The 27,964-nt window shown below is 36.4% G+C and overlaps 1 protein-coding gene and 3 pseudogenes across 4 annotated transcripts in view; 1 reads left to right on the top strand and 3 right to left on the bottom strand.

The window, feature by feature from the left end:
• Positions 1 to 4,058: 4,058 nt before the first annotated feature.
• LOC147484364 (protein LATERAL ROOT PRIMORDIUM 1-like) lies at positions 4,059 to 5,434 on the bottom strand (annotated as a pseudogene).
• Positions 5,409 to 7,056, bottom strand: LOC147484365 (putative LRR receptor-like serine/threonine-protein kinase At3g47570). 2 transcript variants are annotated; one of them, XM_086577156.1, is made up of 2 exons: positions 6,293 to 7,056; positions 5,409 to 5,696 (listed from the first exon to the last, which is right to left on the bottom strand). In XM_086577156.1, the coding sequence occupies exons 1-2, from the start codon at positions 6,864 to 6,866 to the stop codon at positions 5,440 to 5,442; spliced, it is 831 nt and encodes a 276-aa protein (XP_086433282.1). In that variant the 5' UTR covers positions 6,867 to 7,056; the 3' UTR covers positions 5,409 to 5,439. The 2 variants fall into 2 exon arrangements, with proteins under 2 accessions (XP_086433282.1, XP_086433283.1); XM_086577157.1 differs by having other exon boundaries at positions 5,446 to 5,696; positions 6,273 to 7,056.
• A 2,316-nt stretch (positions 7,057 to 9,372) lies between these two features.
• The window catches only part of LOC147484366 (uncharacterized), a 71,748-nt pseudogene continuing 53,156 nt past the window's right edge, over positions 9,373 to 27,964 (bottom strand). The window contains exons 2-3 of the transcript XR_015204416.1: positions 10,126 to 10,301; positions 9,373 to 10,008 (exon numbers count right to left, since the gene is read on the bottom strand). The product of XR_015204416.1 is annotated as an uncharacterized LOC147484366 (transcript). The remainder of the gene's footprint in view (positions 10,009 to 10,125; positions 10,302 to 27,964) is intronic.
• On the top strand, positions 19,083 to 27,960 carry LOC147484367 (protein ASPARTIC PROTEASE IN GUARD CELL 1 pseudogene; annotated as a pseudogene). The gene is made up of 3 exons (XR_015203940.1): positions 19,083 to 20,026; positions 22,379 to 22,385; positions 27,262 to 27,960. The product of XR_015203940.1 is annotated as a protein ASPARTIC PROTEASE IN GUARD CELL 1 pseudogene (transcript).

A 27,964-nucleotide genomic window follows, 5' to 3' on the forward strand; every position in this document is an offset into this window, starting at 1 on the left:
CTCTCTCAAGCGGGTAGACTGACACTTATTAACGCGGTTTGCTCCGCAATCCCAATTCATCAGATGGGGGTTTTTAAACTACCAGAAGTAGTTACTCATCCCATTGATGTACAGCGGCGTGCATTTTTCTGGGGACATGAAGCAAACACTAGGAGAGTTCACTCGGTTAACTGGGAAACGATTGAAAAGCCAAAGTTATATGGAGGCCCGAGTCGAAAATCTTCAAAGATACAAATCTAGCTCTCCTCGCCAAGAAAGGTTGGGAAGTCATTGCAAGTGGCAGTCTTTATGGATCGATATTGTCAAGACAAAATACTTGCGAAATCAGGATTTCTTGACTGTGAGTCCCAAACCACGTGACTCTAGAGTCTGGAGAGACATCCTAAAAGCCCGAACAGTCCTCACTAAAGGATTGGGGTGGGAAATAGGAAATGGTTCAGATATCAACCTGTTCACAGAAAGATGGATCCCAAGTAAAGAAGGCATCACGGCTCCAATATACTCCAATCCTACTGTCAAACCGATTTTCGTCTCGGACCTCATTGATAGCTACACCAGGAAGTGGCGCTCCAACGCCATCTACCATCACCGGGCCGGAAGATATTGCGAAACAAATTATCTCCATTCCACTTTCACATCTTTGCGAAACCGGACGTAAGAATTTGGACACGAACAATTAATGGAAAATACACGGTGAAATCGGGGGTATCAAGCTATAACCGACAACCAAAACCCAGCTCTCTTTGATTGGAGAATCATCCGAAACTTCGTGCCCCCCATGAGTAAAGGTATTCATGTGGAAACTTGCACTTGATGCTTTAAACTCCTCCTCTAACCTATTCAATATAGGTTTAAACTTTAACCCGTGACTCATGTCTTATGTAAAAGCTACCCGGATACCTCCCAACACCGCTCAAAGAATGCCCTTTCACTCGCACAATATGGAGACTCAACCCATCCCCAAATTGTTAACGCACCCTTCAATGACACACATCGCAAAGAATGGATATCACAGACTCAACATCTATTGCGAAATCAGCATAGAGAAATACCCTTTGCCATGGAACTCTTTGCAATCATCTGTTGGAACATCTGGAAAAGCAGAAATGAAATGATTTTTGAACAAAAGAAGGTCACTCCTCAAGGCACAATCAAAGCTAGTCTTGTTTTCTGGAGAAGCACAAAGGATGCCCAGTCACTACTCCTTACACCCAAGAGACCAAAACAACTTCTTCATCTCTGCTGGAAGCCTCACTCAGCCCCATACGTAACTCTAAACACTGATGGTGCGTGTCACGGAAATCCAGGCCCTGCAGGTATGGGATGTGTATTAAGGAAGTATGACGGGGGTTTTATTGCTGCTTCAGTGGATTATGTCCCTTTCGGAACATCTTTCCTGGCAGAAGCTTTGGCCATGAGACTAGGTCTATATCTAGCAATCTCATATGGCATTACCCACATAAATATCCAAAGTGACTCCCAGGCTTTGATCAATTGCATTAAGGGGGAAGACAGGGATAGTCCATGGGAGGCAGCTGGGATCATTGAGGATATTCGTCAACTTTTTCTCTTTGTTCAAAACATATCCATCATCCATATATACAGAGAAGGAAATGCAACTAGGACACACCGGCACAATATGGCATTTCTTTAGCTCGTCACATGAGTGGGCATGATAGACCTCCGGATATCATCTGTAAAGATCTCTTTTTCGACTGTATGGGTATTTCCACGCCCCGTTTAGTTTAAATAATATGAAAATGTTTGAGGAAAAAAAAAAAAAATGTACAACCTTCAGAATTCTGACCACAGGAAACCAGACTAAGGAGTATTATATTGGTCCTTGAGACCTTGACTAATATCACTCTAACAAAACAATACACTTTATAATTTACTGGATATCACTCAAAGTTCATACCCACTCTCTGCTAAGCAAGTGATGTTAGTGAGAAACGCTTCTGTCTTGAATGGCAATCGCACCGTTAGAACAAACCCCTACCAAAATTAGCTTCCCCAGATTTACATCTCATTCATTAAAGTATCTCCGCCATATCTATTGAAACACAATACGAGCCCTGAAATTTTTGTCTTCTGCACTGCTATTCACAGTTTCTTGACATCATGTGCAACACTCTTAGAACCATAAAGACTACAGCAGTTATGGATCATCTGTTATTTTTACTGCATGGAAATTTAAAAAAGCAAATATCCTGGATAAACCATTTTCGAGCTACAAGAATTTTAACTGTTTTCAGATAGACTATATAGCTAGTTATCTACATATAGAAACTAAAACTGTCTAAACTTAAAACCAAATCACTGACATTTCCTTTCCTTTTTCCATTACCCCTTCCTCTCTTCCAAGCAAGCATCTTCATCTATCCTAAAGCTACATACGGGAGCTAATATCGAATAAGTCAAGTGAAATATATAGCTTTTGGGAGGAGAAATATTGTGAGTTATTGAAGAGTTCTATTTGGAAAAAGTGGAAGATCATATGTGATAAATACTTCGCAATTGTCAACTATCATTACGCTATGGTTGAATATATAACAGTGTCCACACATGTATATATACTCCACATTTGTGAAATGGGTGGTTAAAAGAGCAGGTTAAATACCTACAGACGAATGACAGCAAAAAAGTTTCCAAACAACAATAAGTTGAAGATGTACTTGGTATAATATATTTGTGCCACGAGAGAGCTATGATAAATTATTATATTTTCAGTGAGAAGAGAGTTATTTACACTGCTACATGCACTTACACGGCGAAAACCTATCTACAGACACCCCCCTTCTCTAGGAATCTTGATAGAATAATGTTGATTTTAAGAGGTAGTAAACAGTCTGCATTACCAAGTACCAACTAAAATATGGAATAACATTAAGGGGCAGGACCGCAGGAGTATTACCCAATTAAAAAGTTCAAATGATTTCCTTCTTAGTTAAAAAGTTGGAAGCATGAAAAAGTCGAATAAACTTTAGCTTATTGTCGCCATTATCATTGTAATTATCTACAATAGTCAGCAAGGAAAAGAGAATTTCTTAAAAAAGACAAGGCACACAATCTGCAGAATCTCAATGAATAAAGAATCATATCATTTTTTATAAAAATCCAACAGAAAGTTATTAAAGCAGTGAAGTATGATTTTATGGAAGACCAAATCCAACCAAGCAACCAATGTATACATCAGCAAGATTAAATATAGGGTTTTACTCTACACGCGCCGCTAAACATTGACTTATCAAGAAAGCCATGTTAAAAAACAAATAAATATCAAATTATGGCACAATGCTAATGGGATAAAGTGTACATGGTGTGTGTATAAATAGATTCAGTGCACTATTCATACCAGAATTTATAAAGGAATATGGAAAGCACACTGCACTGAATGGCTTACACTAAACAAGTGAGATTAAAGTATGTGTGGAGGTTGAAACTCAAACCAAGTTATTACAAGTTCTTCAAAGATCATTTAATGGAATCACATCGTGATTACATGCGCATAGAGCCACAATTTATCTATACTACAAAAAATCATAGTGGTAAAGAAGGGTAGATGATAAAGACATCCATGAAAAGCCATTGTTTCTTTGTAAATGATGACAGTGACATTACAACTACTAATCCTTAGTGTACTGAAAATTTGATAGGATTCCAACATAAAACCAAAAGTTCATACGAAGTAAGCAAACTAAACACATTGAGAGAATCTTCGTAGCATAAATGTAGGGAAGAATAGGTAGGCATCTATAGGGGACCTCGAGTTAAGGCCTCAATCAATTACAAACACAGCAGCACACGTGAAAAAGAGCAACAAGTGGCTAAAGGAACCGTCATTTATTTCAAGCCCATCAAATCAAGAACAGTTTCTCAAGCAAAAGAAATCAATGGGGATACCATATCCCTTGAATGATGAATAAAGAGTTGTAGTTTGAAGATGTAGATATCTTTTAACTTTAACAAGCGTGTCTTAAATAAAAATCAGGTACATGATATGGTCAGTGAAAAAGAAAAAGTAGCAATTACAGACTAGCTATCACTTCACAAAATAGTTGTTATATTAATTAGAGAGATCAAACATTTTATTAGATTAAAAAACAGCGCAAGAGGCAAGACATTGTTGCTTGTTTCTTTGGATATATAAACAAATAACCCCAGAAACAGAAAAGCATAAATTAGAAAAATACATGTTTTGCAAGAACATTACAACAAAATAATATGCATAATTAACATTTGCAGAAGAAAAAGTAGGTAAACAATATACCTCTCAAAATGCATAAATTATCCGCCAATGATTTGCGAGTACAATCAATTTATCGTGTTACCAAATGTTGTACCTCCAAGCAATGCACCTTGTGAGGCAGCAAAAACTGCTGGATCGATAATAGGAGTCGACGAGGAACCCCCATTCCTTCCACCATTTCCACTAGTACCTCCCAGATGCAATTCCGAGATATTTGGAAAGCCCTCTCGCCCCTCCATTCCTTGATCATATAGAAATCCCTTAAACACATCCCACCAATCTTTACAACTGCTTGGTAAGCATACTCATCTTCACCATCACCAATAGCAGTTACTCTAACACACTTCAAAACAGCAGGAACGCGAACTTGCCCTGGTAATGCCTCTTTAAAACTAGCATCCACATTCCAAAACACTCATAAAATTACAAACTCAGATTCCAAACACAAAAATAATTCAAATCATATAAACACTAGAATTCTGACCTAAAGGAAATGAAACACATATATACCTTGGTGACTAGAACTAGTATCAAAGCTTCTAGGGGGAGTAGTATTTGATGTAGAAGTATGTGAAGTTGTGGTTTGAGAATTAATAAGTCTAGGTTTCTTAACACCAGATGTAGACCCAGAAGAAGCATCAACAGCAGCAGAGGCAGAAAGCTGATGGCGTTCACGACGATGCGCTGCAGGCACCCAAGTACTCTTAATATGAGTAGCACAATCATAACCACGGCTCTTACAACAAGTTCTACACCTTCTATGACTACAATCTTTCTTAGCTTGATTACCACAATCTTGACATGTCGCTGTCGACGTATTAGAGCAGGTGGCCGCTATTTTGTGAATTATGTAGACCTGTACTAGTTGGTAGCAAACACATGTATGAAGAATTACCTTCAATTTATTTTTTGCTCTAGTTATATATAAATGTTTCTATACATCTCAGATTAACATAAAGGAAGGAAAATTACAGTGCAAAACAATGAGCTCTCTCTATCTCTTTCATATTCATTTATTTGTAAAAGATGTGATTTTACCTTTCAATTAAAACCTCGTTGGAGGCGTACCAAGAAATGTGTCTCTGATAGCGCATAATTAAGATTCATCGACATCTCTAATATCCATCCATCCTCTCGACGGTGATTCAACGAACATGCAACCCCAATTTTGACTATTGCAGTCATGCACTCTAGCAGTTTTGTTTTTCTCGATTGCCGATTCCTAAGTTATTAGCATCTCCTAAAGCATCATCTCCTTCAGATAGAAGTATTGGATCTACGATCTTTATAAGTTGATCTTGCAAACTGTTGCTAACATAGTTATGGAGGCTTAAACCGTCTTTAAACATCTCATCGGTTGGTCTCCTTCCTGTGGACATTTCCAACACAAGAATTCCATAACTGTATACATCTCCTTGTGTAGATGCACCAGCTCCCATACCATATTCTGCAATATATACATCAATCACTAGTTTCCATAAAACCATTTAAATGTAACAAAAATAAAAAATAATATATATATATATATACACACACTACAGATTGAGAGATTGAAAAGCTAGCTCCTCACAATCGTCAATTAAGATATTGATAGAAGTAAACAAACTAGCTTAATTACCACAACCACAGTTCTTTACTCCTCAACCACAGTTCTTTACTCCTCGATCTTTTGAATTTTAACTCCACTAACATAGACTGAAAAGAAATTATATCAAATTAATTAATCGTTTTATTATCTCTAACAGCTTTTTATTCGCACTAACTTTCCTTTTTCCTCTTTTAAGATATCTAAATTAATAAGTATGATATAAGCTCCGGAGTTGAAAACATCCAACTATCCAAAGCCCTTCTTAAGCTCATGTACCGGCTTAATGGTGTCGAACTTAACACGGGGAATAAAAAGAGGCAAAAGATTTGAGTTTCACTAAAATCTGGGCCTTTAAAGATTATAACTAATGATGCGGTATACCTAATATTAAATTCATGCATTTATAAATTGTAAAAAGGACTGAAATCAGTATACATCAATCTTTAAATTCCAACCTGGAGCGGCATAGCCAATAGATCCCTTTACCCCTGTTGAGGTACTTTGATTATCATGCAAGTTCTCTATTGATCCCGAAAGAAGCTTTGCTAAGCCAAAATCACCAACATGAGCTACCATATCATTATCAAGAAGCACATTGCTTGGCTTTAGATCACGATGAATAACCAAAACGTGGCACTCGTGATGAAGATAGCAAAGAGCAGAAGCAACATCAATCGCGACATTTAGTCTTTGAAGTAGGTTCAAATTCGATTCTTCATTTTGTTCATTGATCTCTTGATGCAGCCACTTCTCTAAACTTCCATTTGGCAGGAACTCAAAGACTAGTGCTTTGAATTCAATTCCTTCATAATCCACAGTAGAGCAAGAAGTTAGAATCTTAACAAGATTTCGATGGCGGATATTGCGCAATGATTCACACTCTGTCACAAAACTCTTTAAAGCTCCTCTCAATTTAAGTTTGAACACCTTAACAGCAACAACGGTTTCATATTGGTTGACTGCCAAAACCACCTGACCCAACAAAATTAGCTGGAGAAAATCCACCAGTTGCGTGAGAAAGATCTCCATAAGAGACCTTGAGATGTTGATCACCGAATGATTGTGAAGAAGCCGTTTTAAGTTTACTTTTTCTTCTCACGTAAAATATTAGAAAACTTGATGCCAAAAGAATGAACACTGCCACACTGATCAAAATTGCTATCCTGGAAGGATTGGACATTCCTTGCCTCTTTTCATCTTGCTTTCCAGATTTCTTTATCCGGCATGGCGGCAATTGCGGTCACAGATACCCCCACAGATCGAAATTCCCAACCACCTTGAAAAATTGCTTGCAATTCTAAAGATTCCGTTCACTGGTACCTCACCTTTGAGTTTATTGAAGGATAGATTCAATAGCTGAAGATACGGAAAGTCCTCTAAATATTTTGGAATTCCACCCGACAAGTTGTTCCTTGATAGATCTAACTCTTGGACACTCTTTAAAGAACTCAAAGATTGAGGAACTATCCCTTCAAACAAATTTCCGTCCAAGTTTAAATATTCTAGACTCAAACACTCACCAAAAGTATTAGGTATTAAACTAGACAACTTATTTCCAGACACATACATTTCAACAAGATTTTTTAGTTTTCCTACTTCTAAAGGTAGGGAACCAATTAAGGAGTTCATAGAGAAGTTAAGATGAAGCAGAGTGGGAATATTAAAGATCTCTTTTGGTAGGGTACCATTTAGGCTGTTTTGTCCCAGATCCAGTTTTTGCAATTGGCTAAGAGCACCAAGACCTGAAGGAATGTTTCCTTCCAGTCTATTGCTTCCTAACCACAATTCACTCAATTTAGTATTGTTTGCTAGAGAAGATGGGATCGGTCCAGATAATTTGTTCTCGGACAGATATAACCCCTGTAAACTACGGAGTTTTCCAATAGAATATGGAATACGACCGTAAAAGTTATTATAGTCGAGACCTAATACAAACAAACTGACCAAGTTCCCAATTCCTTCTGGGATAATTCCAGATATTTGATTGCCTTCTAGAGTCAACTTTTCCATTCGGTTGGAGAGATTGGTAATAGAGTTCGGGAAAACACCTCCGAAATTGTTTAGGGCCAAGCCCAATGACTTTAGATTACTGGAGTTGGTCAAATAAGTGATAAAACTCAAATCATGAGCTTCTCCTGTTCCTAGCTGATTGCTTCCAAGATTTAGCTGTTCAATAGTTTGAGGGAATTGAAAATCCTTAGGAACTGGTCCTTTAAAATTGTTTTCTGAAATATCAAATAATTGAAGTTTAGAAGCATTGGCTAATGAAACTGGGAGTAGTCCAGAAAGTTGATTTCCAGCACCATAGAAACCGACGAGATTAGGAAGAATGATGCCCATGTCTAATGGAAGACTACCACTAAATTGGTTTTCGGCAATTGCTAAGATATTCAAGGATGAGATGTTGAAAATTGGCTCACCAGATAGTAAATTACCTCCAACACCGAATTTTTGTAAGCTTGACAGTCTACCAAAGCTGGCTGGAATACTTCCAACCAATTTATTATCAACTGTGGAGAAGACTTGAAGCGATGAAAGATTACCTAAAGAAGAGGGTAGCACTCCTGTCAGTTTGTTTCTTTCAATACTCAAGAATTCAAGCTTTGACAATGAGCCAAGCTCTGCCGGAATATTCCCTGTATATTTGTTCCAACCTAAATTAAGGACCCTGAGTTCAGTACATTGGGTTAGATTGACTGGAATTTCTCCTTCGAAATTGTTTCTGAGCAGATTGAGTTTTTGAAGACGAAACAACCGACCAATTTCTTGTGGGATCTCACCGTAGAGTTTATTCTGCAGTAGATTGATGACCCTTAGGAAACTTAGGTTTCCAATATGAGGCGATAACGATCCAGCCAAACTCTGGCTGGAAAGATTCAAACTTATGACTCTTTGATGACGCTTGCCGCATGTAATGCCTTGCCACTGACAGAAATGGAAAGATTGGTTCCAGGAGCTTAAGCCGCCTTGAATTCCATCTCTAATAGCGATTAGAGAGTGAAGATCAGTCTCATTTCCAGAGGTAGCCATAGAAGGTTTTGTTTGTGACATCAACTGGTTAAAGAGTAGGAAGATGATGTAAAAGTTCAGTAATGTAAATGCCTGGTTTGAAATCATTTTTGCGAATTGTATAAACTAAAAAGTATGTGGTGGAGTAATATATAGGAGCATAGCGCCTCTTCTTTTACCCCACAATCGCTGTTTTTTTGTTTTTTTTTGTTCTTCTTTTTCTTCCCTACTTTACAACTGTAATCCATTCATTGACTGTGTGAAAATAATTTGGTTTCAGTCTTCAAATTTGTTGGCTTATGAGCCAATCTCTCCATTAATCTTGCCTCTTCTTTTACTCCACAATCGTTTTGTTTTTTTGTTTCTTCTTTTACCTCTATGTACTTATTTGTTTTGATATTTAAACAAAACATTTTTTTGGCTCACAGAAATGCCAACTTAACATGTTAGTGGCACCCCACACCTACAGGCTATTTTTTTTTTTTTTTGATAGTGTAAAACAGCTACAGCTACAGCTACAACATGAGAAATTGAGAATCTAAACTTGGATACAAAGTTTTATCTACTAAAGAGTCACAGAGTAATGCCTATAATTAACATGAACATAGAGTGTTTGTTGGCCAGACTGTAAAGAAGAAATATCATTCTGTACATACCACTGAACTTGAGGTCCAAAACTCCAAAAATAGATGAGAAAACAAGTGGGTTTTCAACTTAATACAAGAAAAAGGACTTAAAATGACAACAATGAAGCAAGTTGGTGCTGATGGGAGGTTTCATCTTCACTGAAGCAACAATGAAGCTTTAGAGATTTTCCTAAGCTTAGAGAAGAGTCTGATAAACTTAGAGGAATTGTTTCAACCAACATCCCCCTATGGAGATAGGAACAGTAAGTGTGAAATGTGTTGGGGGTCACATTTAAGTGAAAGCTGAGGCCAAATAAGAAGTCCACTTCAAGGAAGTTCATCTCTGTTAATTTGGTATAGAAAACCTGAAGCCACAGCAGTACAATTTGGCAATCAGACGAGCAGTGTTCCTGGCATCATCAAGGCCACAGTGTGCACGTCCCTCCCATGCTAACCCAGCCAGCTGAACTGCCTCTTTGAGATTGCAGCGGACTCCACCAAATACCTCATTGAATGGAACTCTCAAGTTGATCCATCTGAGCCAGAGTTCAAAAGAGAACCAAGTCAGAAGCTTTTATGATCGTCATGAAAAAGCATTCTCCAAAATTAGATAATTCAAATATAGATGGGATTAAAGAATTCACTAGAATTACCTGTTGAAGTAGGGAGGTTTCCGGATCCTCTTAAAACGACACTCTGATTCTAACATCACACGACAATCCCAGTTAGACCATGTAACAACAGCAAAATTTGTGTGCTTAATTCCCTTGTCTTCCAACCACTTATCATGCATCAGTAAAGCTTCACTAAGAGGAACGCCTCTTTCTACCTGGCACCACACCCAGTCATTACAGGATTATTATTAGCATTACAGACTGATGCATCAATAGTATGGTTCAATTATCAGAATGAGCACGATAAGAACTACTGTATGGAATTAATAGATCACTCAGACTCATTGTAATCAGAGAAGACAGAATAGCTGATTAGGGGGACAAAATATCTGATATATTGATGACTTGGTAATCAGTCATCATTTGGACCTAACTAAACAAAATAAGTCAGAATATGTCATGAATTTCAGTTCACATGTATTCAATGATTCTGCAACAATGTGAAATTGAAGTAAGATGGCAACTTGTAGAAACTCTATCCTACTCTTAAAAGTCATATCATGTTTACTGTTCCGCACTTCTGCTTGAGACTGACAATAAACAAGAGCTTCGGAACACAGAGTATCCTTCTATGAAGCAGTGAATACTCCATTGACAAACTGAAGTATGGAAATCACGTAAAGTCCAAGGAGAACAAAATCAACAGACCCTAATAAATACATACTGATTTCAGAAAATAAAAAATGAAGGTTCAAGTAACAGAACACTAAAAACTGTAAGCAAAAACTCAACTATCGACAACATTAACAATGTGATCTGTCCTTAGCAGTTCCATAGATAACAGAATGACGATGTTTAAATATTGGCCCCACTGAATAGCCAAATAACTATACTAGGCCCAATTTGATATTTGTGTGGAAAAAATGTTGTTGGAAAATAATAATAATAAGTATGTTAAGGCTCTAATAACAAAATTATGATAATCTTGTGGTGATGACCTTCAATATCCTCGTATCTACAAATGTTTTTTTCACTAGTTTCTCTTGGTTTTACAAAAGCCAATCTAAGAGCTCGCCTAGGGCCCCACAAACTCCGTGCCCGCCTTGCCTCTATCTCGCACAATTTTCTCAACCTTGTAATAGTGTGTTTAGTCTTTAAATTTGAAACTCTTCTTAGACCATTGTAATGCTAGCTTGTCATGTCATCTGCACGTTTAGGGACAGGATGTTTGTGAAACCACATTGGAAACAAGTCACACACAAAATTGGGGTGTGTTTGTTAAATTTTAACTCGTGGAAAGGAAAGGAAATAAAATGGGTGGTCCACTATGGAATGGAATGGAAAGGAAATAATTTTAAATGGTATGTGTTTGGTAAACTGGGGAAAGGAAAGTAAAAACTGAGGAAAGGAATAATCATGTTTGTTTGTAAAAGCTATGGAAAGGAATAATTGTATTGTTGGGTCATGAGTGTTTTAGTAGTAAGCCCTATTTATCTATTTCCTTTCCTTTTCTTTCCACAAATTTTTTAGGGGTTAGCTAAGGACACAAAACCTTTTCCATTTCTATAATTTTGTTTCCATATGGAAAAGCCCATTTCCTTTCCATGGGTAAACAAACGCCTTAAAAACTATGGAAAAGGTCGACCACTCTTATTTTCCTTTCCTTTCCATAGTGTTTCCATCATAACAAACACACCCTTGTTGTGTCGTAAAAAGAATACTCACGGCGAAGGGAGCCAATACCAGTTAACATAATAAATTTTCACTTATATTGTTTTCCACCGCCAGACGTCTAAAAAATCTCAGTTAAACAGCTGGCTTGTAATTTTAATTTTTACCGCGTTTATAGCTGGCCGTAAAACAGCGTAGCATAATTCCTAGCGTGCCTAGACATAACGCCAGATGTAAATTGTAACCTAATAGTATCTCTAGGTAGTAGTATCCATAGTACAAAATATCAGGATATGGGTATTTATCGATATTCAATTTCTAGATATGTATCGTAGATATATCCTTCTCTTTGGGGATATTTGACATTGTTTCACATGAAAATATCGTAAATATATCCAAAATATCGATAAATATCATGGATATTGTGGATATTTCTTGATATATCATGATACATTATTTATATTTATTTAAAATATAATGGTAAATATTAAATAAAATTGTTATATACACAAAATATCTCCAATTATCTCCAAATATCACAAAATATCCTCAAATATCACAGATATCGTCAAAATATCACCGATATTTGCAGTCGTATATATCTCTGAACATATCGTGATATTTATATATCTTTCTCTGAAATCTGGATAGATATCTCCAAATATTGCGATATATCGAGATATTTTGTACTATGGTAGTATCACCTCCCAAATTCTTCAAATTTGCTTCCAAAACTCAGAATTTTGCGGAAATCTAATAGAAGCAAATTTGGTCGCATCACCTGTCTAGTCGCATTCTTGTTTGTAAATTTGGGATTTCGGATGCAGATGCGGATGCGAAGCGGCAATAGTAATATCGCGCACCATTGCAAATATCGCCCCAATTTTTTTTTAACTTTGACCAAAGACAATCTACCAATTAGTACTTTCCTGCGCCATTCCTAATGGTCGCTTGGGTTTTTTTTTGTTGACTTTTCAATTTGGACGCTAGATTGAGAATGTTGCATGATTTTTTTTTTCACTTTTTTCGACTTTGGGGGCCTATAATAAAATTTGCGGTATTTGTGACCACACAGGAGTTGGTTAAATTTTGCATCCAATTTCTCCAAATTTGAAATTTGAAGGAAATACTATTTCTATAAATAGATTGACTCTCTCTCAATTTATCCGATCAACACCACTCCATCTCGCAAACAACAACAGCAGCATCAAGCATCAACATCGTTTCAAATAAGCGTTTAGATAGTTTTGGCTCTTGATGGTTCGGGTCGGATTGAATATCGAATCTAGGTAAAATTTTAACTTTCGAGAGTAATGTGATTCGATTAAACCCTAGAAACATCAAACCCTAACTTACTTAAGCTATTAATAGTTGTTCAACCCTAGTTTTTAGCTTTGATTGATCCTCACAATGTGATTCGGTTCTTTTATACATGGTTGTTATAGTTTTACACGTGGGACAAGATGAGTGTGGAGATGTTTAACTTATATATATATATACCCCTATATGGGGCTGGCTACCTTGACAGCTTAAAATGACAACCCATCTTAACAGCTCATCACGTCCATTCGATTATACCCAATCCAATGTCCAGATCTTGCGCTAATTTCACAAAGCAAATATGAGAGGGTACAATAGTCATTTTATTTTTCTTTCACAAATTAGATTAGAAAATTGGGTAAAAACTGACGCCTCTTTTTTCTTCCTCATCCTCTTTCTCTCTCCTCACTATAGGGACACCCACCACCAAGTTTTCAGAGAAACCCACCACCACGTTTTTTCATGAAAACTCTGCTTGGAAACTCAATGGAACCGGTTAACCCACAATCAAATCTTAAGAATCAAAAGGAAAATATAATTAAAACCCAAGTCAATCAAGTTTGAAGAACTCATTTGAAAATTGATTACCTCCTGCTCAACAATAGAATCAAACAGATACAAAAACTCACCAAGATTCTCAATTCAACCATATCTTTAATTCCTTCCAATGGTTTACATAAAAAAATGTGTCATAACTATATAAGGTATTTCTTTATCAATGATTCAATGGAAGTCAAAGAATTCACTTCAACAGATAACCGGATAACCCACTTCATATTTTTGAGGATAACTCCAAGGTAAATTAAACCCATCTCCAAATTGAAGAATTATACACAAATCAATACCCAACTATGAAGTTTTGTGCAGAGATGACTTTTGTTAGGAGGAAGAAGAATGGGGTCGTGGTTTTTTTGTGGATCTATTTTTTTTTTTGTGAATAGAAAGTCAAATGACCATTGTACCCTCTCTTATTTGGGAATGAACAATGTTCATACCCCAATATGAGCTATGAATGATGCGTTGTTCATATGAACATTCATTGTTCATACTTTTATTTGGGGTATGAACAATCAATGTTCATACCTCACTATATAAGCCGTGGTACAACACTATATAACCGAAAGTTTATCACCGATGAGCCCCCATTGAATTTACCTTTTCGATCACCAAAACCGTGTTCAATCAGGTTGAAGTCAACAAAGTCAATCAAAGTCAATCATACTTGCCATATGTTGTTAAAATTTATTAAGATTAGTGGAGTGGTCAATTGGGATTTTTGAACAATTGAACTGATGAGTTATTTGATTTGAAAAAGCATTCCGTTTTTTTCTTGTAGAAAATTTTGATAGGGGAAAATATTGATTTTTCATATAACAAATTTTGCCAAAAGAAATTATATGGGGAGTACTTTGACTACTTTCCGTCCGAAAATGTCCTGCTTTTCATGAGAAAATTTTCGAGCAATCAAATACGATATTGTAGACTTAAATCTACAAATTATATCATTGGAGGAAATTTGAAGTGTTACACCACCATGATCAAACACAACAATAGTAAGAGAGTGGAAATAAATTAGCATTCTTCTAATTCATTACGCATTACACACACACATACCCCCATAAATACAATTCTACGATTGGGAGGTGTTTATGACGTACTTGTGAGAATGTTTTGGCGTGTGCTCGTGGATGAAATCATAAATCCAAGGAAGTAGACTAAATTGAAACTGATTAACCACCAAACTTTAACAAAAACATCTTTGGCACATCGCATGCTAATTTGGAAAACAAAACAATATATATTCTGATCCGCTGGTTGAGCTTTAGTTGTCTATAAAATGTCACAATTCAGATGATGGGCCGCTCATTCTTGGCTCGAGCAAGTTCATTTTTTTTGTTAAATCATGAAACGATTTTTTTTTTCTCAAGAAATCAAAGGAGCCTTTAGAGTGAGGGTGAAAAGACACTTGTTCAGTTACATTGTTTGGGGTTGTTTAATTTCCTACTCTTTTTCTAACTTTAATTGCTTTGAACGAGGAAAGCATTATAAACCATCAAAGAACTAAGTCGATGTTTAACTGGTTCAAAAAGCCCATTGATCTGAATTGTTAACTTGTCCATATTGGTCGGATTGGTTATGGTCGAAGCAGATATTAATAATGAGTACTTGATAATAAGTATAGTTTCTTGCGCTCAAGGCCAGTAAAAATCTTGATTAATATGTAAGTGGTTGCTCTGGATATTGATGTTGGTTAAGCGACATTGATTGGGTTTATATAACCTGGTGGACTAATCAACCATAGATTAATTCGGTCTTGCTTAGTTGTTGCTTGGCTTGCTAAACACATGAGGTGAAGGAACAACGACTTGTAAGAACTTTGGGTACAAGATAGAAGTAGGGTCTAGTTATTATTTTAATTGTCTTTACATTGAAGTAGGTCACTCTAAGTACTTTATAGAGTGATATGGTTATCGGGTACTGATGAGGATACACTATATGCGCTGGTTAGTTTTATTAGCTTGTTAGGTTGATATAGAATCATGTTTCTGATAGTATATGAAAGTCTCACGCTTTACGCTAACAGTCAACGTATTATAGCTGTATTAGTAGCATTTTAACATAAGATAAATTCCGATATCATTACTTGATAGTGAACTAGGATTCTAGTACGTAGCTAACGACTTACTTAAAGTACTTTAGGTAAGTCTGTGATAGTGTTTTCACTAGATTGATGAATAGAGGGTTAAGTTGCTTATATTATTAATGATATCTTGGTAATATGATTCTTAGTCTCTTACAAAATTGGACGTTAGAATGAGAATATTTGTTATTATTAGTAAATCAAATAGTATTAGTGCGATAATTTGCATAGGCTGAATAGTTGCGGTGGAGCCGTAAATAGTTATAGCGGGTTCAAGTAGTGATTAGTTACGGTGGAACCGTGAATAGTTGTTAACAGAGAAACATGATTAGAACAGGAGCGAAGAGCCTATGCCGCCGTCCTCATCGGAATGGCTTAATCCATTCCCATAGATCCTTACCCCAATAGGAGAACTACGATTGGCTTGATCCCTAAATGGGTACGTAGGCAGCCACCCGGCTCAGCCGCTTCCATAGGAAAACCCCTACCCCTTGTACAAAGAAGTCGAGTGTTTAATCTCTTTTATTATTGATAAATTCTGGTTAAATTATATTGGACGTGTTATGCATGGATATATGGAATTATATTGAATGCTAACGTTTTTCTTGAGAGTATGTGAATCGATGCACTTACGAGGATTTAATAAGGAAACGGTAAGTGGTATTAAGCAGCTAAAGGTATGAGTAACCTTGTCTTTTGTTTTCAATTTTACTTCAAGTGGATTATTATATATTGACTATGTATCCAACGTTGAGCGTTGGAGTATCTTCACAGGGACAAACAGGCTCCTAGAAAACAGGAAAAGGGCGTATGTGTTCACTAAGGAAAAATTGAACGTGAAGCGTACTCTGATCGGCTAAGACGGTTCTTTTAGTTGTTCTTATTCCTAAATTTAGTCATTTAAGTTGTTTTGTAATAATTTAGTATTTCTTTATTGCCTTAAATAATGAATCCATATTAGGAGGCATCCATTAGTTAGAAACTATGACATGGATTAGCATTCACTTGTGAAAGACCGATCTGGGGTATGGGATTTGTTTTGGGGCGCTGCAGCTACTTGATTTAACTGGCATTTGTCGAGATGGTTAAGTAGTCGGTGCCACGAATCAATATCTTTAGTAGTTGGGTTTACAGTTGAGGTTTTAATATGATAAATGGAAGTGTATTATTTGATTTTCATGCTAGGGCCAGTTGTAAATTTATGAAATGTTAAAAATACGAGGAAAACTCGTTTAAATTTCTTTGAACGCGATGTTCAAAGGGGGGGTTTTATATTTTAGTTATAGTTTGGACTCATGTGAGTCAAACCTGCTCACGTCTTGGTTTATTAGACGGTTGAACGTCTTGGTTTATTAGACGGTTGAATATTTGGATCGAGCTCTTTTATCTGAATATTCAATTGTCTGGAAAATCGGGGCGTTATAGTAGAATAGACACTTTTTATTTTGTGGGTTTAATTGGAATAAGTGTCGGTGGACAGATGCTACCGATTTCCCCCTCGGCATTTGCATTAGACAAAAGTGGAGATGGTGGAGTTATTGTTGATTCCGGGACGACAACCCCAAGTGTACAATATGTTGCGCGATAAATTTATTAGAGGCACCCAAGGGTTATAATTACCACCTCGTGGAGAGTTTGAAGATTTGTTCGATATTCGTTATGAAATAACGTCCATACCACTTGGGCTTCCAAAGTTCCAAGGGTTGCATTTCATTTTGATACAAAAACGTTCGAGTTACTTGATAATAACCACATCACTAAAGTTACTAAAGTTGGCGAAAATGTTTTCTGTTTGTCCATTGCGGCCACATCTGGATCAAATTTTGATTATTGGCCAACCAGTAATGCTAGACCGACCCACTTAAATGCTAGACCGACCCATTTATTTGACTTACTATTTGGACCTACTGATGTGTCAAAAATCATAATCATTTATTTACATAGAGATACGTGTCCGTGTGTATTGTAATGCAAACCAACGTTATCTAAATAGTGAGTCGCAATAGTAGGTTCGTGCAGCACTACTCTATAGCAACAAGACATGCGTGTTAGGTTATGATGGAATGATTTTTTGCTCCTAGCAATATTTCCTCCAAGGGCTCCAAGTCCAATAAAAAAACAACACCTGTCAACTATATTAAAGATCCAACTAGCAACATATTTCTTTAGAATTGCACTTCCGATTTTACCCATTCGTCAACAATTCTTTCTTTAGTTCTTTTATTTAATCAAAAAATTCAATAATTATCATTTGAGCCCCAATAAAAAAGAGATTTATGGGGAATCACTCTATTCATGAGTCAATATAGAAGATGAACACATTTGAAAGATCATTTCCTGTTTTTTTTCGCAAATATTTTAAGATTTTCTCTTTAAATTTTGACAAGAGCAAATTGGTAAATCTAAGAAAATAGCAGTTATTGGTAGTTTCAAAATATTATATACATGTGTTGCTTTTTGATTAGCTTTGGAGCTTTTGAAGTAAATATCGCTGGGAGTAAAAAATCACTCCGATGATGCTAGAGGTGTTTGTAAATATAGATTTATAAATAAATAAATAAAACTTAGTTTCCAGCAAAAACAAAAAAGTCCTACTCCCTAGTACCCTCTATCTTCTTCTTTAAGTCTACACCACACATTGGTTGATTGGTATCTATAATTGTACACAAAAAACACATTGGTTGATTGGTATCTATAATTGTACACAAAAAACACTGCAAATTGACTTTAAAGTCATGTTAAGAGCATTCCCAATGTAAGCGAGAGTTTTTCACCTCCACGTAGACTCAATTTTCCTTGTTTCCTACCATTTTGGTGAAAAGCAAGGTGAGGCTGTCCAATGCAAAGGTGAGTTTGAATCTCAGACGAAATGTTTGATTCCGTCTGAATGTAAAAATCGAAAAAACGCACCGGACGGAATGAAACATTCCGTCTGAAGTTAAAAAAAAAATCGAAAAAAACACGCGAGACGGAATGAAACATTCCGTCCGGAAAAAAAAAACAGAAAAAATTAAAAAAAAAACAAACACACACGAGGCGGAATAAAACATCCCGTCCGAAGTTCACAACTCAGCTACTTTCTCGATAGCAACTATTACTCTCGTTTTCACTTAGTCACAACTGACCGACTTTATCACCCTCGGCAAGGGTTTTTTCCCAAAAAAAAAGGGTGAAAATTGTCAATTTCCCTCCATTGTGTTGATTGGGAATGCTCCAAGTAAACGAAGTCAGTCGTCCTCCAATCTCATTCACTCGTCTTTAGGAAAGTTTCCATGCAACACACTTGTTCATTGTCTTTAGTTAAGTCAATATGTTAACACTTTGTCTGTTTTTCTTATAATCTTCTTATAAATTGTATATAGTGATATGCATTCTTCACTACCAATCATAAACCATGGTGGAACTAAAAATTCTATCTCTATTCACAACGTTCTTTCTTTTTCTGTCGCCTTCTTCTGTTCTTTCGCGAACCCCCCTACAACAACGTAACATTTCATCATTCAGTCTCAAGCTTTATCCTCGAAATGCCCTCTACAAGTCTCAATTTAAAAGTCTCAAAGAAATTTCTCTTGACAGACTTGAACGTGATGTAGCTCGTGTTAATTTTCTAAAGAAGAAAATATACCGAGCCATTCATGGAAATGGTACATCGGATCTTAAGACCATGGATCTAGAAATTCCAATTACTTCAGGAAAGAGTCAAGGAAGTGGTGAGTACTTTGCTCGATTCGGCTATGGTACTCCACCTAAACAATTGTATACTTCAATTGATACTGGTAGCGACATTACTTGGATACAATGCACACCCTGTGATACGTGTTATCCGCAAACTGATCCATTATTTGATCCATCCATGTCGAGTTCATATAAACCACTTGCGTGTGACTCACAACAATGTAGTCAACTTGACCCATCCGGTTGTTACACTAGTACTAATACATGTGCTTACCGGGTTGATTATGGCGACAATTCCTTCACAGAGGGAGACTTCGTAACGGAAACCGTAACATTTGGCGACTCCACCACTAGAAACATTGCTATTGGGTGCGGTCGAAAGAATCAGGGGTTGTTTAGGGGGTCCGCTGGGTTACTAGGACTAGGCGGGAACTCCCTCTCATTTCCTTCACAAATAAACAGCCCCTCATTTTCTTATTGTTTGGTTGATAGAGACGCTACTTCAGCTTCAACTCTTGAGTTTGGCTCATTAGCTATACCCAGCGATGCTATTACGGTTCCATTACTTGTTAATAGTAAAATGAACACTTTTTATTATCTTATATATAAAGCGGATACCAGATTTCCCAATTAGTTCCCGTATTTCCGGTTTTACACTAAAGTTTTAAATGGGAAGGGTACCGGAAAGTTAGACAGCCACATTTTTTCTGCTCTTCACGGAAAGGGTAAACTCGTATATACACTTCTCCCTTCCATCACTAAACTTATAACGGAAAAAAAACCCAAACAGACGCACCTTTTCATCTCTCCATAAATCACAACGAACAAAAAACGGCACACAAATTCTCTAAACTCTTTTTCATCGTCATCCCAACTCTCCTCATCTCTCTCACACACAAATTCTAATTCACAAACGCTTTTTCATCGTCGACCCAACACTCCTCATCCGAAACTCACTCACCCAGAAAAAAAATAATGTTTGGCCTTCTTCTCTCGGCAACGAATCTCCATCATTTCTCTTTCTCAACTCTCTCTTTTTGACAAACAAATTTATCCACATTCCTTTTGAATTAGACACTCTACATCAGTCGCAATGTCAAAGGTACGTTTTTTATTCTTGGGTTGAATTAAATCGGTTTCTTTAAATCTTTTCACACTTCAATTCGTTTTTCTGTTTTACAGAACCCAAATCTTTCGCACGGAAACGGGCGTAGAAGAAATGTTCCAGAAAATGAACAGCAAAGACAGAATCGTTGTATTAATCATAGAGAAATCGTTATCAAAGACAGATCAATCAACAACAGTTATCTCCTTACGTTAATGAAGATTTGTTTGAAACTTTATTCTGTGCCTCCGTTTGGTTGGCCATTTTAACTTACATTTTTTTTTAATCAGAGTCCCATCAACAGTCTATTCCCACGAATATGCGCTAGAAATCTTGCTGTTCCTCACCATCGTGTAAACTTAGGTGACACTTATTGCCATTTTCATGGACACTTTTTTATTATAATTCTGGTTATTTATTATCACGTACATTTAGCATGGAGAAGTTTTTAACTATATATGTATGCATATGATAATATATTTTACAACTGTTTAATGAACTATTCGATCGATTTCTTTTTTAAGTACGCTTAACTTATTGTACCTGTACATCTCAATAAAGGACTACCTGCAAAATCTTTTTTCACAAAAAACGGCATCAGTGTTATTCTCATGAACTATAAGGTTGTATGCATTGAGATGGGATGAAGCTATCTATTTTTCCATGTCAGTTTACCGCCTTTAAGGTTAACTGTTGTGTTATTCTCCAACTTCTTTTTACGTAAACATACATTGTTCATACACTTAGAATGTTTCTATTGGTATACACATCTTTCTTATTCATAGTTGCTCTAGGCTCTGAAATCCAAATGTACAGTCCTTATCGATTTCATTAGTACGTCAGAGTAAAGTATTGCAATTGACAATGACAATCTGAAGTCAGAAAACCACCCTCAAAATCTCGAGCTTAGGTCCAATGTCAAAGCCATTTTTTTTTTCAATATCAAGTCATTGTTCCCGTGGATGCTGACAATGGAATACGCCTCCATGTGCATTTGATTTCATACTTGATATACGTCATATTAATATAAAAAAAATGTCCAATATCTCTGGGTTCTGCCCAGTGTTCTCACAAGTGTACAACTTTATGTTCAGCCTAAATCTGCAGATGACAGTCGGATATATACATCACTTTGTGCAAATGACATTTGTATATATATGCCACTTTGTAACAACGATGGTGATGCTCTTTTGTTTCAGTTATACCGTTCCAAGTCGATTTTGTTGCTGTCATTTCTATACATATCATAATCTACATTCTGTCCTTTGAGGTTGAGTTGTGAAATGTTAATAAAATGAGTTGTTCTTCTCTGGCGCATTTTCTGGAATTAGTTTGCTCTAATTGTGAAATTTGAAGACAATAATAAGTAATTTTTTCACCACTATCATTTGTTTCAGTTAATATAATACGAGTAGCTGCAATTTCTGCATGATAGCATCTTTTTATTTCCTTAAAGTTTTTAATAATTGAGGAAAACAATTACATAGCATGTGTGTCAAACACTTTTTAGTATCTTCTACATTCATCTCTTTGATTGGCTTCCTTTTGTTTCACCACCCTTTTTTGACTCATAACAAACCGATACTTAAGACTAAAAGCTTAAATAGATTATGCATCTTTACTCAATCTAACAATATGCTGGTTTCAGGGAGTAACAGATCCATCACGTACGCATATAATGTCAACACCTCTTCCATCCACAAGATCGTCAAGGATAAGCACTGGGTTTTACAGCTGCGCAAGGGGTTTTGTTATGGACCAAAACTTCGAGCCTTACATGTTGCCCGAACCCATAATTTGTGGCAACTGTGGAGCTAAACAATTCAGTCATGAGACCTCTAAGATATGTTTTTATTTGAAGTTTTGTGTACATTTGACAGTTTTAGGGTGTGCTTCAATTCTGGGAAACATTTTTCTGAAATACATCAATTCAAAACTCAAAATATTGCTTTCAATATTCCAAAAAATAGATTTTCTAGCAGTATTTTCCATCAGTCATAAGTGTATAAAGTCAAAATCAGTTGAGGTTCCTTGAGAATATCCTTGAAAGTGGAATTAAAAACTGCTTTGTGAAATACAAGGGGAGATTGCAAGACTGTTATGTTTGTTCAAATCAGCTCAAGTTTTGCAAACTCAGTAGAGACCCTCTGTTCACTGATCTTTGCGAGTTGAGTTTGAGGAGTTGAGCATGGACCTGCACATAAACAAGCAGATACTCAGGAGTTGTTCAGGTACAAGCAGATGGTATGCTTCTCATATCTTTACACTAACAATATCAAAAGGGTTGTTCGTATCGAAGGTACTTATTCTTGATGGGAAGTAATGAAACTACAAAACAGCTTGCAATCATTGTAGGTGCGGTTTGCTGCTCGTGAACAACTCTGCAGAAGTCTTCAAGAGAAGGTAAAGATAACGACTTCAGAACATCAATGATTTTTTTTTTTTTTTTGTGATCTAACTAAAAGTTTAACTGCTGTTCTTGCATTTTTGACAGACACGGGATCTCGAGAGTCAATTGGCTCAGGAGATGAAAGCTAGACTCCAACATGAAAATAGAGTTGCTGCTGCTTAATCTAAACCATCTTCTTCATTCGCATTTTCATACCAAAATCCGATAGTCTGGACATAGAAAAAAGACGCCACTTGGACCCTCCAAGTTGAGGCCTCCATTGAAGGGCATAACTGACCTTCCTTCAATGCCTAAGATCGATCCCCTGGAAAACAGGCACTGCCAATCGTACCTCACCATCAACAAATGAAGAGGGGAATATTTCTCGGACAGTGAGAACAAGCAACACCAAAACTCTGATGCAACCAAGGCGAGTCTCAATTTCAATGCAGCCTCCTCAAGCTTCAACTCAGACTCACACATGTTATCTACAATGAAACTGGTTGATTATTCGACTATTCGGACCTTGATTTGTCTCAATTATTGCTACCCTCTGCCCAGAGTCACACATGCCATCCACGATGAAACCAATTGATTATGCAACTGTCCGGACTTTGATTCCGCTGCCCAAAAGGCGGGTTTCTCTTACTACTAAGCGTCCAGGGTCACAGTTATTCCCTACAATGTCACCACGGAACACCTTAAAATCTCATATTGATACTGGTGGTGTAAGGGGTCAACTATCATTTGCAAGGTAGTCCAGAAAGATATCAAAGCTATTCCCACCAATACCAGAGTTGAAGTCGACACCAGAGGGAGAGGTTACTCCTGTCACCAGCAGAGAAGCAAGTACTTAGAAAGTCCATCAATGCAAGTTGGCTCATGGAAACCAAAGCACCCAACAATGGTTGCATTGCACAGGAGACATTTCGTGTGGAGCCCTCTCAAGCAAATAAATCAAAAGAACAATAGGAAGTCAGGAAGTCATTGTTGTCTTCTAGAACCTCATATTACTAAATGTTGTTTGAAGTTTCGAACTGGTTTTCACATTCACCCACGCATGTAATTTATTGTCTTAAACATGTAAATAAAGCTCCTTTGCTACATTCTAACTTGAGTATGTACCTGAAAGTAATGTTCAACAGGTTTATCAACAGTATTAATTAATGCATAGTTCCTTGATGGTTGTTGAAATTTGATGCTTCTCAGGTCCAATGTTTTGGAAGCTAATTAATCTACGCATGTGTCTTTTGATAATCTAGGTGAAACTGAATGGATTGAATCTTCTCAGTCCAGGTTCTGAAAATAGAGGAACAAGAACCGCAACTATAGTATGCATACTCAAGTTGTACTGGGCCTACGAAAGAATGACGGTTGACGTCTCCATACTATTCAAATATATTATTTATTTGAAACGTCGAACAGCAGCTAAACTCAAATTGATCGAAGAGGAAGCTCAACACTGGAAAATACACTTAGCGTATTGAAGTTGGTTTATGAATAAATTACGACATTTTTTTTTTCAGTAACAAATTTGATAATAGTTATATCAATTTACACTTTCATTTCTTTTTTCAATCCCAATTGTTTCATAGAAGTAATGTTGTTTTAGATTTCTACTACAGAATTTATTGAACACAATTGTTTCATAGAAGTAATGTTGTTTTAGATTTCTACTACAGAATGCATTGAACACAAATAGATGTAATATATATACAGACAAACAATGTCACTATTCCAATGTACTTGAGTTCCTTTTATTTTATCCATAACATTTCTTTAGAAAAAAAATTGTTTATCCCTTACTTATATTTATTTCGTAGTTGCACGTGCCTGTTAAAACCAGTAAAACATGCTCACATATTCCTATAAGAATAACATAAACTACCCAGTAAAATATCGTAACCTATGCATAATAGAGTCGATAAATCTTTGCAAGATACCATGTATCCTTAAACCCATTCTTTTCATATAAAACCTCTACTTCTTGCCCTTCTTTAAACTCCATTCTCCTCCTTCACACTAACTCTCACAAACTTCTGCATAATCACACTGTACTTTACAAACTGAATTTTACTCTTAGAATAAACAAAACCCTTTCTGAGATCATTTTATTTTATTGGTTTTAACTATTATTGTAGACTTTACATCTAGGACCATCCTAGAACCTCTGATGAGTATGGCAGTGACTACGCTATAGACATCTCTGTTAAAGTAGCATGTAAGTGAATCTATCCGTCAATCTCTTAAAAAACGGCCACACATGCCAAGTACAATTTTTCATCTTTGTATTATAGGAAGAACTCTTCTGATTTCCACTGACTTTTGTGCTACCCATGTCATTCGATGGATGCTGGCATTCATGATTGTGCTGCAGTTACAAATGGGCTTTTATTTAAAGTAAGATAATGAATGAACTGCTTACTTGCCATCTGTTGGATTTTGGTTCTCTAAACATATGTCCATCCTAACTAAAAAGTTGGTATATGATCTCATGACCAGAATCCTGCTAGGCTGAAAGCTAATGGAATAATTGTAGGATGGGGACAACAAAGATTGCTGGACTATGTAAAACTGAATTACAAAAATCCTGCATCTATAATCCATGAGAATGGTAACACCATTAAACTTCCCCCACAACGTCTGAACCTTAAATTTTTTTGCTTCAGCTTAATAACACTAATATGCTATGTGGATCCAGATTGAGTTTTCAGATGTTGCACCTTTTAATATTGCAGACTTCCAATGACTAGCGATGACTCATCTAATCCAATGTACCCTCAATGACATCGTGTAAGAATTAAATTGTTACGATATATATAAAAAAATTTGCATCCATCCATAAGGTATAAATTTTGTTTTGCTACACACTAACACACCTACTCACTTCCTTTAAAAAAAAATTTGCCTTAGTTTTACGCTTTTATGGATGTTAGAGAGCTTGGAAGCATGGGCAAAACTAAAGCATTATCCAAGATTACCCTTTTTCTAAGCATAAAATTTTGGTATCTTGGTAGATCAATGAAAGTCCTAAACATGAAGTTATAAACACGTCTTAATTGTTCACTAATCAAACCAAACCAAATTTTGCTTATAGCTTAGCATATTTATTCGATAAACTGTTGAGTTATTACCATTTTATACAAAGAGTTAAATCTATTCAGTCAATAAAAAAACATGTACCAAAGACATAATCCAAGACCTTCACGCTCTAATTTCTAAATTTTTATAGCAGGAATGGATCAAACCTCGGGGGATACTTTCTGTGGTCCTTTCTTGATGTTTTTCAAGTAACGGGTGGTTACACTTCTCATTTCGGTCTTTATGGAGTAGACTTCCATGACAAGGAAAGAAGGAGGTACCCGAGGCAGTCAGTTGAATGGTATTATACTTTGACATAAATTGCATTTCTTAAGAATGAAGTAGATTCATGATTCCATGAATCGAATATGTCCTGCCATTGGTGAGCAATCTTTCAATAATGAGTTAGTACATAATGGCCCAAACCAACTAATTGTTTTACAATACTCAATCCCAGAATAATATATAAAATGGCCCAAACCAGTCCATCATGAAATGCTTAATATATGGTTGACCAACTGATTATTATTTTGAAAAAGTGCATAAAATAGTTATTCAATCTAGGGACTAGGGAGGCATACAAATATACAAATGAAAACCGTTGACTATAGTTATTCATGAAATGCTCGAAATTGAGAAATCCACACAAATATTCACTTCTTGCTCTTTACTGATGGCTTTTCTATTTGCTTACTCTGCATCAGTTGTTCATCTACGAATAGTATAGCCGCTTGACAAACTACACTCCTTCAACATGCACCCTGCACCTTCTTCATTATCTTAATCAAGTGGAAACCCGAAACTTGCCAAAGTTATGCATGTACATCAAAAGAATGTGCAACTAATAATAGAGTGAGACAAATAAAATAACACTCCATCATTTTAATTATTCAATCTCCATACACATAAAATAAGTTATACATTATATGGATAGCTTTGAAATGGTTATCTTGCCACGTAGGCATCTCCGAGAGATCTATTATTTACACATTCAATTCACTCCACCTATTATATCAGACTTGATAGATTTATAGAACAAATATTAACAGTGTCCAATATATTTTTTCTAATAATTATATATTGACTAAATTACAAGCAGTTAAATACCTCTTCGAATATATTTATTCGCAACATACAAGAGCATCAAATATCGAATCGTAGAAATAATACAACTAGCGTATTGAAGTATTTTTTCCTTATTGCAATTTTTTGTTAGACCTTGACCTATATTAATCTAAACCCTATACATGTGTTCATTCTTTTAATTTTCTCCACCCCAATTTTCTTTCCTAGCACGTGCAACGCACGTGCCTGTTTACTTGTGTGGGTTTAACTGGAATAAGTGTGGGTGGACAGATGCTACCGATTTCGCCCTCAGCATTTGCATTAGACCAGAGTGGAGATGGTGGAGTTATTGTTGATTCCGGGACGGCAGTGACTCGGTTTCAACCCGAAGTGTACAATATGTTGCGCGATGAATTTATTAAAGGCATCCAGGGGTTACCACCCCCTAGAGGGTTTTCTTTATTCGATACTTGTTATGAACTGACGTCCAGACCACCTGGGATTCCCAGGGTTGCATTTCTTTTTGATACAAAAACGTTGGAGTTACCGGATAATAACTACTTCACTAAAGTCGCCCAAAATGTTTTCTGTTTGTCCTTTGCGACGATATCTCAACGAACTTCGATTATTGGGAACACACAGCAACAAGGCATGCGTGTTAGTTTTGATGTTGGTAGATCCTTAATTGGGTTCTCTGTTGGTAAGTGCTAAGGTTCAAAAGTGAGGTTAGTTATTTACTTTGCATAACGTATGTATGTGTTCCTATGGCCGAACTCTAATAATGTACAGGAGTGGTGGATATAATAATTGGTGGGAATGAGAGCCATCAATTAATAAGTGTTTAGGATTGTAGGTTTGGGGAGGTGTTACAATTGTTTTCAGTCTTCATGAAAACAACCCCATAAATATTTGGGCCTATTTGGATTTCGTC

Source organism: Coptis chinensis, chromosome 8 (genome assembly GCF_015680905.1).
Source record: "Coptis chinensis isolate HL-2020 chromosome 8, ASM1568090v1, whole genome shotgun sequence".
Lineage (NCBI taxonomy): Eukaryota > Viridiplantae > Streptophyta > Magnoliopsida > Ranunculales > Ranunculaceae > Coptis > Coptis chinensis.

Bases quoted from the DNA above. Each gene is read 5' to 3' on its own strand.
- LOC147484365 (XM_086577156.1), bottom strand. From the start codon at position 6,866: ATGGAGATCTTTCTCACGCAACTGGTGGATTTTCTCCAGCTAATTTTG. The intron at 5,697-6,292 runs GTTGGAATTTAA...TATATATTGCAG, and splicing joins TATTGGCTATGCCGCTCCAG to AATATGGTATGGGAGCTGGT.